Raw genomic sequence first — 15,455 nt, 5'->3', positions numbered from 1 at the left:
CTCTTCTTGAGCCTGAGACCTTAAAGAAAACTTGAAAAGGGCTGTGGATTTACCTCACCTGCATAAACACCTGTCTGACAAGTGTGAGGTCCTGGATTCTTGAGTTTGATCCCCAGTACCAAAAAAAAAGAAAAAAAGCTGAAAAGTACGGAATTTTACCACATTTAATCATATTCAATAAACATCATGCATAGATTATTAAGTCCTTATATAAGTCTCCAGTTCCTGTTTTGTCACTACATATGGTTTAAGCTGCCCTTATAGTCCCTATTTCTAGTCAAGGCTCTTAATATGAGTTTCTATCTGACTCATGCACCTGCTCAAACTATAGTGTGATGTCCTCAGGGTTTATCAGCTCATTGTTACAGAAGTCTATTTGCTTCCAATACGCGCCTGAAAATCCTGCTGCTGTGCTTGGTGCAGAATGATGTACTATTCATAGCAGCTGAGAGCTGTTTTGCCCATCCGGCAGCAGCTGCACTGTTCTGTAAGGAATGGTGATTAGGAGAAAAGGGAATCACACCCTTTAAGTTTTAAAACTCTAATCAGAGTGGAAATGGGAAGCATCTACCACTTGCATAACGATATTAATCTTCATCTAAATCTAACTAAATTTAGCACCTCTTCACCCCAGATTGGTAATTCGAGGGTAATTTGGTATTTTTTGTCTGATTTTTTTCAAAGCCAGATTGTGTGCGGGTCACACACAATGAAGTGTCTACCCTGACAAATTGCATAGTTTTTGGAAGCAATATTATGGATTTGTAAGGTATCAGACTAAGATTAATTAATAAATATTAGGTAATGGTTTCCTTCTATATTTTGAAACTGATACAAGACTACTCAAGTCTTCTCTTCCTGAGAGTCATCCAATCATATCTATTTATAATCAGATAGCAAGCAACCTATTGTTTCCATTAATCTGTGCTTCTTACTCAAACCTCAAATTATGGATGGCCAGTTTTGGAATGATTTGTTTTTTTTTTTTTTCCTCTGAGTGATTCCTTCCTTGAGTAGTATAAATTTAAAATAGCTTGATATATTGTCAGCAAGTGAATTGATTTTTAAACGTTGTGATTAAAGAATTACTAGCACTTACAAATTTAAAACTAGCATCCTAGACCAATTAACCAAATTAAAAGGCATATTCAAAAACTACAACCAATTGAATTATAGCTTATTAAACACTAAGAACATGTAAAACTTTAAATGTTTCTATACAAAGCAAAATAGAATATTGCTGAGGTACTTTAACAATATTGAGATTGTGCGATAAACTGTATAACGGTGTGTAGATTCTCTCACTAGTAACATTTCAAGCAGAGCCAGAGATGGAAAGAAGAAAAAATAGTTAATGACAATTCCATATTTAAAAACAATAATTGAAGTCAAGAGATTCCCTAGACCTTAGATAATCTTTTAACGATTATAAAGAATTTAGACTTAGTTTTTCAGCAGAAAGGTAAGTAAATTTAAAAGTCTCAAAACAGAAAAGTGGACTTTTTTATACGGAAATTTCTTTACAAAATTCCTGGAATTCTAGATCTTTTCCTGTAAAGCTTTTAATCACTATCCATGTAACACTGAAGAGCAGTTTTAAGGAGTTTACATGTATAACCTTAATAGCTACAATTCATCCAGTAACTTCCATTTACAAAGTGTGATCAAAAACTGTGGTGAATGTTTAAATTATGCAGTAAAAGACACATTGTTACTAATTTCTTCTCAAATCCTCTCCCTTACTTCAAACACACTTCTCCCATGTTCTTGCCACTTTCTGAAGCATTCTGGAAGTTCTCTTTTGTGAATATTTTAGTCTCACTCATGGCTGCATCACTGTCCTGAACTGCTTCAAAACATTAACCTTTCATGGTCATTTAGGTTTTGGGGAAGAGTTAGGAACCCGGAGCTGAGCATAAGGAGCATGAGGACAAATGGAAATGATTTTATGAGCCTGACTTTCCACTCAAAGCCACTCAGCATTAGCATTTGCTATTTTTTTAATCACACTTCTTAAAGACACTCATAAAAGAGGACTTCCAGAACTGTGTCAGACAGTGGCAAGAAGGATGGCATTCACAGCATTTTGAGAGGGATTAATGACAGTGGGTCTTTTATTGTAACAATTTGTTAAATGTAAACAAATGGCCTCATATCAAAAACCAAATACGGAGTGAGGCACTATCATAACTGACTTTATTCATTATTTTTAACTCCCACAAGAAACAAGCTAGGCATCATTTTCTCCTTCCTACAAATCAGTATAACGATTGTTGGTAACTTTTTCAAGGTCATATAACTCTCAAATTGTGCAAATCGTACTCATATGTGTATCTACTATCTCCAAGACCACGGTTCTTAAGCACAGTTTGGCCTGACTCCATTCAAATTCATAGTCAAATGAATTGCTCACCTCCTCAGTTTGAAATTACTTTTAGTAGGGTTACACTTTTATGTGTATAATTAATGTAGTTTTTAAGCTAGGAGCTCTTAAGGGGAAATGAGCACAATATAATGTCTAAAACAATACCACATGCAACTAAATATTTCCATATAATGAACCAATAAGTACATGGTTGGTGAATAAAACATGATGCGCTTGTTATCTTGGCATTTTGCTTATCCTGGTGTTTGTTAGCAAGTCAAGTTACTTTCAAAATAAACATGGTGTTTCTTATAAAGTAATAAAATTCTATCAATATGAAAGTTACTTCTTAGTAGTACTGCTCTTCCTAAAGGATTCCCAGTTCTGAAAATATCATTGTAAAACAGTGCATTAGGCTTCCAAATAAGGTAAGGTAGCCATCAGGGATGGACTCCTCCAGGTGGTAAGAAATACCCTGGACTTACAGACTTGTCCCCCATTTAACTATGTGACCGTGTTTAGACTCCAAACCAGTAAGTTTCAGATGTCACAACTGAAAAAGGACACATCTATGTTTGGTGGTTGTTATGAGGATTGGATAATACTGAAGAAATAAATGTGCCAAAACAGGTATCTCCACAGAAAATGTACCCTCAAAAATAATTTTATTCTGAACACTGTCATCCACCCCAGAATCCTAAAACTTCAAGGCTAATGTGTCCTTTAGAAGCCACAATAATTAATTATCATGGCCACAAGGTGGGAATTATTCATCTGTTCATTTCTTTTATTTAGGTCCACTTCCAAATACCCTCCGACAAGTTGAAGTGGAGGTCATCCATAATGATGTGTGCAATCAGGTTCATGTATATGGCGGTGCTGTGTCATCAGGAATGATATGTGCTGGGTTCCTGTCAGGAAAACGAGATGCCTGTGAGGTAAGGACAGACTAACAACCACAAAAATGACTGCTGAGTCGTCTTATGGTAGGTGTCTCTTCACATGACTCCATGCAACTTACCTTCAAAGGAGAAAGAGACATGGAAAAGGCAGATAAAGAATCAGTGGTAACACATACTCTTCACTTAACACCTTAATGAACATAACAGCTGATAAAAGATGGCCATTAGTTATAATTACAACACTGATTAAATTAATGGAAACAGATATTAGAAACCAAGCTAGGAAGCCATGCAAGCAATGATTCAAGCAACAGTCGTAACCAAAGCTTGTGTATCAAATCCCTGCTAACTGCAAGCCTCTGAGACGCCATTGCAGATGTCTCCATGGCCCATCCAGCTGAGCCTAATTGCTATCTAAACATTTGACTTTAAGTACAGTCCTGTTAGATAGAATTATACTATTTGAAACAAAACATAAGAAGTACAGATTTATATATACTTATTTCTTCTAAAGTATTTTCTCAGTCCTTGCCTAGAAATAAATTAAATAAATAGCATTTTATCCCATGAAGCAAAACTTTAATTTGAAGCATTAAGCTTACAGACAATGATTTCTAACATCTGGCTATTAAGAAGACTAAACTTACATAACTGAATACTAAAGACTTTGCCTGTAGAATTTAAAACTGGTACAGTAATTTAGCACTCCTTAAGTAAGATTGGCTTTGAGAAATTGATATCTATGAGCACTTTTCTTACATGCAAAGGAGCCACTGTTCATCTGCCATTGGTTGACATTCAGTGATAACAAACATTCACTCACTTATTCATTAAAATGTTTTGTGAACTGCAAGGTAGTGTGTCAGATACTGAAGGAAACTTCAACATCCAAGAAACACAATGCATGATGGATTTGCAATCTAATTGGCAAATAAGAAACTGAAACAAAAGAAGGTAAGATGAATTGCATTTTCTGCAATACCCATATCCTGCCACTCTCCTTACTTCCCTAGAAGAAGCAGCGAGTGGCCTGCAGTAAGCTGGATGGTGTGACCTAAGTAGTCGCCCATGTCAGCTGTTCTTCCCCCTTTGGTTACTCTTCCTTGTTCATATTCCCATCAGCACAGGAAGACAAGGAGGACTGAAATGAGGATGTGGGCAAAGGCCAGGAGCTTTGCTTTGGTAGATCCGGCTTTTCACATACTGCACCAAACCCCAGAGGGAATGAGGAAGAAGAGAGCAGAAGGAAGAGAAAAGCTAGAGCCTCAGGACTCTAGCACCCCAGTGGGATCATCCCAACAGGATCGTTTCTCCTTCCTTAAAAGTTGTAATAGGCTTTCACATGATGTTTCTTTTCGACGCTCAGGTCCATTGCCAAAGATAAATTTTAAACCCTTTGTCTGAACATTGGGCTGACAATAATGGGAAAGTCTTCATGATAGAGATACTTGAAATTTACCCAGCAGGGCTAAGGATTCCACTTTAGTGTGAAGGCAAAAATCCTTTGACTACACATTTGTTACAATGTCCGGACATTTTTCCATCAATTAGTGTGACTGGAATGAGGTGAGAGTCTAATTTAAAGCAACAGGTTATCTCCAGCTAGCAGAGTTAGGAGAAGGTGACATTTCAGTTTTGAAATCACCTTCTATATAAGATGCCAGGACTTAAATTCAGGCTGGGCTGAACAGAATTCTCTCTTTAGGCAGAGAAAAACTAAAAATTTTACGAAGGTAAAAGTAAAACCATTGTCATTCACATCACTTTCCCGCTGAAGACATTATAGGGATAATGCAATAAACTCACGGATCATATTAGTACTAATTGTAAATCAAAAGAATTTAGCCCTGAAAATCACTTGTTTGCTAGACCTGGAGATGTTTATTAACTTTCATTTTTATCCTGTTTTACTCATCATGTGAACTGTGTTTTTTTTTCCTACAGGGTGATTCTGGAGGACCTCTGGTCATTGCACGAGATCAAAATATCTGGTATCTTATTGGAATCGTAAGCTGGGGAATAGGCTGTGGAACAGAAAACAAGCCGGGACTGTACACCAGAGTGACTCATTATCGAGACTGGATTAAATCTAAGACTAACATTTAACTCAACAGCTACCTCCCCATCTGAACCCTGAGTGCCAGGTGTGATCTCACGTTATGCTCAGCGCATGTTACTGTGCGTATTGCCCTAAGGTCCACCTTCCCCTTGAATGTGGAAAGGCAGAATTCCTCTCACCTCTCCCACAGTTTTGCTGCCGCTGAGCACAGAGGACACTGTCAGCGCCACAAAGTCCGGCCCTTCCTGGAGCATCTCGGATTCCCTCCCTGCTCCCGTCCTAGACCGCTCCATGCTATTCATTTCAGTGTAATCTAACAGCAAAGCATCAACGAGCTGAGCATTTTCCTGATTGAGCACGCCTCTCTTCCAAGATAGCTCCAAAGGTTTTGTTTTCCTCATCAAATAATCCTCATCATAAATTTGTTGCTCCACTGACTAGACAAGTCCAAATATTTAGCTTTGGCCGGGACTAACCCAAAGACTGTAGGGAGTGCATCTCCCTTGGCCTTGGATGGCCATTTAATCTCTCTCTAAAACTAAGGATAGCTGACATTTATATTTACACTCAATGGTGCACATGTCAAATTCTTTTTTAAAAATTACAGTAGTGTATATTTTGAAGCAATGAATGAATCATAGGATCAGACATCAACAAAACTTTAAATAATATCTTGCACAGAATTCTTTTGGGAACCATGTAAAATTGTCTTTAAGTATTCAAAAACTAAAGGCAAAGTTGCTTAGCCTTGTCATTAATTTGAAATGTAAAGAGGCAAAATTTCAATTAAAATAAGCTACTGAATCTAATAATGAAAGAAGCCTCAATTCCTGTGCATGTTTACTTTCTCTTGTACTTTTTTGTACCAGGGATTGAACTTACAACCTTGCACTTGCCAGGCAGGAACTAATGCCACTGAGCTAAATTCCTGGCCCACTTGTACATTTTTTTAATCTCTTAGTACATTTTATTTAGACAATTTTATTTTCAATGAGCTTCAGAAAAACTGAGGAACCTGCAGAATAAGAAGTCAATATAAATTACATGTTCATAAACAACTTAAGAAATAAGTCAAAATAAATCAAGACTACCACAAATAATTTTATATGATTGTTACAAAGACTTTATACTGTAATATTTACTGTTAAAATCTCAGCCATTGTTTTCAGAATAATATTTATAGAAAATATTAACTAAATCAAGAAAGCATCTTTGGAATAGCTTGATTTTTAAGATATAATGTTCATTTTCATATGTGTATAATTATATTTTTAGTACTGTACATGACTGTAGACCAATATTAAACAAAACTCAAATTTATTCTGTGCATCTAAATTTTTATTTTCTCCTTTTCCAGTTTAATTAGTTAATAAGATGAGTATTTGCTAAATTTTTCTTAGCACAATAAATGAGAGTCTATCTTATCCCACCTAATATCGTATTGTATATATTAAAATTTATTTATGTCAGGAAGTCCTAACCTATTCTCTTTCAATTATCACTACAGTGTAGGGTTTCTCAACCTTTGCATAACTGACATTTTGTCAAAGATAGTCTTTGCTAGGTGAAGAGACCACTGCTTTCAATATTCCTTACCACTACAAAGCACATGCCACTAGTACACCAACAAGTTGTGACCACATAAATGACTCCAGACACTGCCAAGTTCCCTGGGGAGCAAGAACACCTTCAGGAAAGGATCACTATGGTGGGGACCACTGAAGGGAAACAGTTATTGTTAAAGTTCATGCATTCACAATTTTCTTTTATGAATTTAGAAATAATTTTATATTCTTTTATAATGCCAATGCAATGAAACTTCTACAAGTACCTATTATGACCATGGTCATATCTACAGAATTCTAGCCAAAATTAAGGTATTTGTCAACCAAACCTGATTGAAGGAAGTTGAAGGAAGAGACATGGAAGGGTGAGTTATCACAAGTAATTCATACATTATGACTTATATCTAATTAATAGTCTCAACCATATCTAGTTACACATAATATCTTCAGTTGTATCTAATTAATATTTGTGTATGTAGCTAATTAATAACTAGTACATCCCATTATTATCTTCAATATGAATAAATAAATATCAGTTGAGGCAGGATAGCTCATCCTGCCACCCAGAGATGCTGCAGAGTGAAGAGGAAAACCTTGAAGGCCATGATTGAGAATTTAAAGATACACTACTCAGTATGGTAACCACTAGCCACATGATGCTATTTTTATACAGATTTATTAAAATTATATATATTGAGCTGCCACTGAGGAACACCACACCACCCTGGGACCTTGGCCCATGCCCAGCAGATGCCAGACCCAGGACATCTGCTGGCCCCTCGGGGACACTCCCTACTCCTGGACCTAATACTATTGTTGATCTTCAGCTCCAACCTTTCTCCCAGAACCTTGGACTACAGTAGATTAACTGTGCTATCTTGAGTGGAGATTCAGTAACTTCCTCACCCAAACAAAAGATCTCAACTGGCTCCAGTCAGTATAGTGAGTATACCCATACAATAGAGGTGTACAGTGGGTAAATAGGGCCAGTAGAAAAGCTCCCTCCAACTAACTGTAATACCTTGGTGACTCTGACAAGAGTGTGCACACAGAAAACATTTCTGCACACAGAAAACATTAGGCAGGGCAAGGAGCGTGCCAATGAGGACTCCCTCAACTTGAAGAAAATCAAAAGGGCTTATGAGACACCCAGGCACACAAGAGGGACACAGTAGGACCTCAGCCTACACAAACACTATAGGCAGGGAGATTTGGTGACCTGGAATAACCTGAAGATAAAATAACAGCAACTAAAAGTTTACCTACATCAATACTACTAGCTTGTCAGAGCAGGAAGAATATAAGACCCACCCAACAGGCTCTGCAGGGGGAAGTCAAATGACTGGCCTACCTGTGTTCATTGAGGGACCCAACAATTGGACAAACATCAACCTTACATCAGGACCCCAAGATACACACTACCAACAGTGGACACTAGTGGGATTGAAGGACCAAATATTAACTCAAAAGGGAAAAATGGCAAAACGAAAAAGCAAAATGCAATCTCAGAATCTAGTCTACCAGGAGCAAGTACAGGAGACATTGAAATAGAGGACTTCAAAAGTAACACACCAGAGATCTCTGAAAAGATAGTGAGTGAAATAAAAAACAACCCCATGATGCTATAGAGGAAATCAAATCCCATGTAAAAATAGAAATAACAACATTAGTAAAGGAGTTGCTAAGCACAGCTAAAGAAGAAATAGAGAAAAAAAGTACAGGAGCAAGGGAAACTGATTGAAACCTTGAATGAACAATATAGAAAACAAGCAGAATTCATGAAACAAACTCAAAGAGACATCTAAGAAACAAAAATTTTATTCAAAGCTGGCAAAACTGTTTAATGAAGCTGAAGATAGCATTTCCAACCTTGTGACAGGATCACATTAGCATCATGAAGAACAGAACCTTTAAAAATAACAAAGAAGCATGAAGTGACAATCCAGCAGCTTCAAAATGATGCCAATAGAAACAGTGTAAGGTGAATAGGCATCAGTGAAGATGCAGGAGTCAATGCATATGACTAACTGAAATATTCAACAAAATAATAGCCAAAAAATTTCCCAAACATGGAGAAAAAATCTGATATGCAGATAAGTGAGGAGTATAGAATGTCAAACAGTCACAACCAACATAAATCTACACCCAGACAATAATAATTAAGATCTCAGACATATAACATAAAAAACTGAATATTAAAAGCTATTAGAGAAAAGACACAACTCACCTATCAAGGAAAACCCATTACAAGCACAGCAGACTTTTCAGCACAAACCCTCAGGTCAAGACAAGCTTGGTGTGAGGTATTTCAGCCCTGAAAGAAAACAACTTTCAACCCACACTGATGTATTCAGAAAAACTTTCATTCAAATTTAGTGGAGAAACAAGATACTTCCATGACAAAAACAACTGAAGAAATTTATGTCCAGCAAACCAACCCTAGAAAGAGTATTGAAAGACATACTAGACAGAGATAAAAATGACCACAATCCCCAGAACAACAACAGAAAGAAACCATCAGGTAGGACAAGCAATTAAACAAGGGGGGAAAGCAGAAAATAAACAACTGGAGCATAACATGGCAAAGTCGAGCAGTACATATTAATGAAATCCATAAATATAAATGGCCTCAATTCATCTGTCAAAAGAAATAGGCTAACAGAATGGATCAAGAAACATGATCCCACAATATTCTGTATACAAGAAACACATCTGACCCAAAAGGAAACTCACAGATTAAAAGTCAAAGGATGGAAAACAGTATTCCATGCAACAGGAACCCAGAAAAAATAAGGGGTAACTATTCTATTTGTAGACAATGTGAGCTTCAAACCTAAAATGATTAAAAGAGATAAAAAAAGGTCACTACATACTTGTTAGTAGAAAAATTTAAGAGGAAGAACTAACAATTATAAATATATATGCACCAAATACAGGAGCACCCAATTATATAATACAAATACTAATGAATGTGGAAAACCAAATATACAAGAACACAACAATTAATGGCCCATTGTCACAAAGAGATAGATCAACTAGACAAAAAGCTAGCAAAAAAATAATAGAACTGAATCATACCTGCAACCAATTGGACTTAGTAGATGTTTACATAGTGTTCCACTCAATCACATCAGAATACACATTCTTCTCAGCTGCACGTGGGACATTCTCCAAAACAGACCATATATTACCCATACAACATTCTTAAGGTATTGAAATTATGCCATGTGTACTATCTGACCATAGTGCACTGAAACTGGAAATTAATGACAAAAGAAAGTGCAAAACCTGCATAAATACATGGAAATTAAATAACAACTTTCCAAACAACCAGTGGGCTACAGATGAAATTAAAGAAAAAATAAAGCAATCCTTACAATTCAGTGAAAATGCAGAAACAACATATTGAAACCTGTGGGAATGTGGTCTTAAGAGGGAAATATATAGCAACAAATTGTCATATCAAGAAAACAGAATGAGCACAGATAAACAACCTAATGCTTCATCTCAAGCTTCTAGAAAAAGAAGAGCAAGTTAAATCCAAAGCTCATAAAAGAGAGGAAATTGTAAAGGTTAGAGCAGAAATCAATGCAATTGAAAGGAAAAAACTACAAAGAATTAATGAATAAAAATGCTGGTTTTTTGAGAAAATAAACAAAACTGACAAACTTCTAGCTAATCTTGTAAAGAAAAACAAAAAACCCAATTTCATGCAATAAGGGCTGCAAAGGAGGAAATTACTACGGATCCCATGGAAATTCAAAAGATCATGAATACCTACTTTGAAAATCTCTACTCACATAGAGTGGAAAACACAGAGGAAATGGGCAGATTTCTAGAAACATAGGAACTACCAAAGCTCAACCAAGATGATATAGCAATTTTGAATAACCCAATATCAGCTATGGACGTTGAAATCATAATTAAAAACTTACCAACAAAGAAAAGCTCAGGTCCTGATGGATTCACAGCTGAATTCTACAATAAATTTAGAGCAGATTTAATGCCAATACTCTAAATTCTTCAATGAAATTGAAAGGGAAGCAATGCTTCCTAAATCGTTCCTAGAAGCAAATATTACACTAGTACCAAAACCTGAGAAAGACCCAACTGAAAAAGAGAACTACAGACCACTCTCCCTAATGAACACAGATGCAAAAATCCTGAATAAAATATTGGCAAATAGGATGCAGCCAAACATCAAGAAGATCATACACCATGACCAAGTGGGATTCATCCCAGGCATGCAGAGATGGTTCAATATATGTAATCAATAAATGTAATCCACCATATCAATAGAGGCAAAAGTAAGAATCACATGATCATTTCTATAGATGCAGAAAAAGCTCTTGATAAGGTCCAACATTCATTTATGATAAGAACCTTGCAGAAAATTGGAATAGATTGTCTTTACCTCAATATAATAAAGGCCTTCTACAACAAACCAATAGCCAGTATCATACTAAATGGCCAAAAATTGAAGGCCTTAATTTAAAATGAGGCACAAGACAAGGATGTCCCTTATCACCACTCCTATTTAATATAGTACTGGAAATACTAGCCAGAGCAATTAGACAAGAGAGAGAAATAAAAGGCATAAAAATAGGAAAAGAAGAAGTTAAGTGATCATTATTTGCAGATGACATGATACTCTATATAGAAGATCCCAAAACTCCATTGAAAGACTCCTAGATATAATAAATAAATTCAGTAATGTAGCTGGATACAAAATCCATACTCAAAAATCAATAGCATTCCTATACAACAACAACAAAGTCACAGAGAGAGAAATAAGAGAAGCCACACCCTTCACACTAACAACCCAAAAAAATGAAATTATTTAGGAATTACTCTCACAAAAGAAGTGAAAGACCTATACAGGGAAAACTATTATACACTGAAAAATGAAATTGAAGATGAGCTCAGAAAATGGAAAAACATCCTTTACTCATGGATAGGAAGAATAAATATTGTGAAAATGGCCCTTATCCCAAAACTGTCATACAGATTCAATGCAATCCCGATAAAAAATACCATCAACATACCTCATAGAACTCGAGAAATCAGTCCTAAAATTCATCTGGAGCGAGAAGAGATCTAGAATAGCAAGATCAGTTCTAAGCAGCAAAGGCAAGGCAGGAGGTATCACTATCCCTGACTTGAAGTTATACTACAAAGCAACCATCGTAAAATCAACATGGCACTGGAACCAAAACAGAGCCGAAGATCAGTGGAATAGGTAAGAAGATACAACCACAACTACAAACACACTCAACCATCTTATCTTGCAAAAGGGACCAAACATGTTCATTGGAATAACGACAGTCTCTTTAATAAATGGTGCTGGAAAAACTCACTCTCCATATGCCAAAAACTAAAACTAGACCCATGCCTATCACCATGTACTAAAATAAAATCTAAATGGATCAAAGATCTAAATATTAAAACAGAAACACTAAATCTATTGGAAGACAAATTGGGTAAAAACCTTGAAGACATAGGAGTAGGTAGAGAATTCATGAATAGGACTCTAACCGCATGGGAAATACTTCCCAGAATCAATAACTGGAATCACCTCTTATTAAAAAGTTTCTGCATTTCAAAAGAAATCTCCAGCATAGTGAAAAGAAAACCTACAAGCTGGGAAAAAATCTTAGTGAACTGCCCCTCAGACAAAGGACTTCTGTCTAAAACATATAAAGAATTAAAAAATCAGACCCCCAAAATTCAAAGACCCAATCCAAAAGTGGGCATCTGAGATGAATAAACAATTCTCAGATGAAGAAATACAAACGGCAAATAAATACAAGAAAAAATGGTCATCATCATTAGTCATTACAGAAACGCAAATTAAAACCACACTGAGATTTCATCTCACTCCTGAAAGAATGGCCAAGATCAAGAAAACCACCAACAACAAATGCTGGAGATGCTGTGGGGAAAAAGGAACTCTCCTGCACTGTTAGTGTGAGTATAGACTAGTACAACCATTGTGGAGGTCAGTCTGGAGATTTCTCAGAAAAGCTGGGACTGGAAGTCCCATATGACCCAGCTATACCACTTCTAGGCATATTCCCAGAAGAACTGAAAGCATCATACCACAGTGATATATGTGCACCCAATTTATAGCAGCACAATTTGTAATAGCCAGATCTTGGAAACAACCTGTGTGTCCATCAACTGAAAAATGGATAAAAAAGTTGTGGTATTTTTATACAATGGAGTACTGCTCAGCTATAAAGAATGATCACATTGAGGCATTTATAAATAAAGGGATGCAGCTTGAGACCATACTCATAAGTGAAATAAATCAAACTCACATGTATAAATACCAAATAGTTTCCCTAGTGTAAGAAATGATAAGAATACATAAAAGTATGTGATAATCATGATTCCCAATCATATTGGTTTGAAGCCATATAAAGTTTTTACTCATTAATTGCAATAGTTTTAACCTAGGTTGTTTGATTTTAGTATCTGTGATAGTATGAATAGCTATTTTGAAGAAAACAACACAAGGGGGCTGGGGATTTAGCTCAGCGGCATAAACACCTGCCTTGCAAGCAGGCAGTCATGGGTTCAATCCCTGGGACCAATAAAAAGGAAAAAGACAAAAAACAAAAAAAGGAAAACAACACAACATAAAAGCTAGTGCTGATTTGATGTCATCTTGTTTTGAAGTCATATCAAGCTGTGGTACACCTGTTTCCATTGGTTTTAACATGTTGTGTCTTACTATATTTCACTATATGCGATAGTATAAACAAAATTTTTTATAGGCAAAGAGATAATATAGAAACTGTTGTTCATTTTCTATTAGCTAGTTCTAAATACCCTGTAATTCTTTCATTCTCTTGAATGGCTTCACACTATCTTGATACGCTTGATATGATAGCATATGAAGTTACACTCAAATAATTCAAGGAAAGAGGCACGATGGCGACTACTATTATATTAGATTATGTGGTGGTGAAACACAATGATGCTTAAATTGTTTGGTTCTAACCTGCGTTGTTCTGTTACAATGTCCTCTTTTATCTCAATCCCCCCCTTTTTAAAATTAATCTATTTTCTCTCATTTTTTTAATTAAGGGAAAACTAAATTAAAAATAGCGGGACATATTATAGTAACTTTTTTGTTTTCCTACTAACCTGATTTGAACCCCAGTATTGCTCTCCCCATCTCGTTCTGTCTGATTATTCTATATTCTATTTTGTTTGATAGTTTCAAGTTTGAGGGTATAGGCAACCACTTTAAAGGCAATAAAATATACTATGATGCCCATTATGGTTTGACTATTATCTTTTTTTGAAGTCCTGTTAGGTCTCCAGTGTAGGTTTTATTGGTCTTGTTGTGTAGTGTTTTGATCAATTCTATAATATCTGATGATATAGGCACTCAATTTAAACATAGCAAGAGTCACAATGGTAACCACTTTTGATCACCTGGTATTCTATTTTTGCATCATGTGCTATGCCCACCCTTCTGTTCTAACTGACTGTTTTGCTTAGTCACGTTTGGTTTTATTCTCTTCAAAAAAAGTAATAAGAACTGTGGGAGTAATAAAACCCAAAAAGTATAACTGTTATTATAAAAAAAGAGAGGAAAGAAAAGTGGACTAAGGGATATAACTGTAGGTATGTCTGAGTGTGTAGGATGGAAAACCATATTACTGAGCTTTTGTTGGATCACTGAATGGAACTGTCTCCAATATCACTATATAAATGTCCAGTTTATATGCTTTAATTTTATAATTTGGACAACTGTTTCTAGGAAGACAACATGCAACCTGTTAACTAGTGATTTCTTACTGTATATATTTTTCTTGAATTTCTGTATTACTTGTACCCTTTTACTGCTTTGTTTTTTTTATGTCCTTTTTTCTCTTTAAATAAAAAAAAGAATATAACTGCATGTATTTTGAAGTGTGTAGGATTGATAATTATATTACTAGGTTTTTGTTAGATCCTTGAACAGAACTATTTGCAATCTTGCTGTTTGAATGTCCACTTTGTATACATTATTTTTGTAACTTGAACAACTAGTTCTAAGGACAATATGTAATTTATCAACTAGTGATTTCTTACTGTTTATTTTTTTGAAATTCTGTATTATTTCTACCCTTTTTCTCTTTTGTTTTTTCTCTTTAAATAAAATTTTTAAATTTTTAAAAATTAAATATATTACAATTTTGTTTTTCTCTGTTACAAATCACATTCCAAGCACAAAATGGCCACATGTAGCTAATAGTTACTATTCTTACCAGCACAGCTATAGAACATTTCTAGAATCACAGAAAATCCTACTGGACATCACAAACCTACATTATCCCAGGAAACTATTTCATAATCACTCATCCTACAGACATTATTTAAAAGTCTGTGCTAAGTATTCAGTATTCTAGACACTGAGTGCTCAATTCTATATAAAACCAAGCCCCACCTCACCTCTTTGACCACATAGAGGCCAAGGTGTTCTTTGTAGTTTCTGTTTAAGTAGTAAACATTTTGGTAAATGTAATTGGACAGCTATGGCATGGTTGTTTTAAACTGTCATTCCTCTA

At 35.6% G+C, this 15,455-nt stretch overlaps 1 protein-coding gene across 1 annotated transcript in view; it reads left to right on the top strand.

Moving 5' to 3' along the window:
- LOC100721397 (transmembrane protease serine 11G-like) overlaps positions 1 to 6,487 on the top strand; it is a 35,455-nt gene extending 28,968 nt beyond the window's left edge. Inside the window, exons 9-10 of the mRNA XM_063240468.1 lie at positions 3,161 to 3,303; positions 5,212 to 6,487. Of these exons, the coding sequence (XP_063096538.1) occupies positions 3,161 to 3,303; positions 5,212 to 5,373 (305 nt within the window). The 3' untranslated portion in view covers positions 5,374 to 6,487. The remainder of the gene's footprint in view (positions 1 to 3,160; positions 3,304 to 5,211) is intronic.
- Positions 6,488 to 15,455: the final 8,968 nt, after the last annotated feature.

Source organism: Cavia porcellus, unplaced genomic scaffold (genome assembly GCF_034190915.1).
Source record: "Cavia porcellus strain 051 isolate PalLab524CR breed Dunkin Hartley unplaced genomic scaffold, mCavPor4.1 scaffold_30, whole genome shotgun sequence".
NCBI classification, from domain to species: domain Eukaryota; kingdom Metazoa; phylum Chordata; class Mammalia; order Rodentia; family Caviidae; genus Cavia; species Cavia porcellus.
This window is presented reverse-complemented; position numbering and strand designations above follow the sequence as displayed.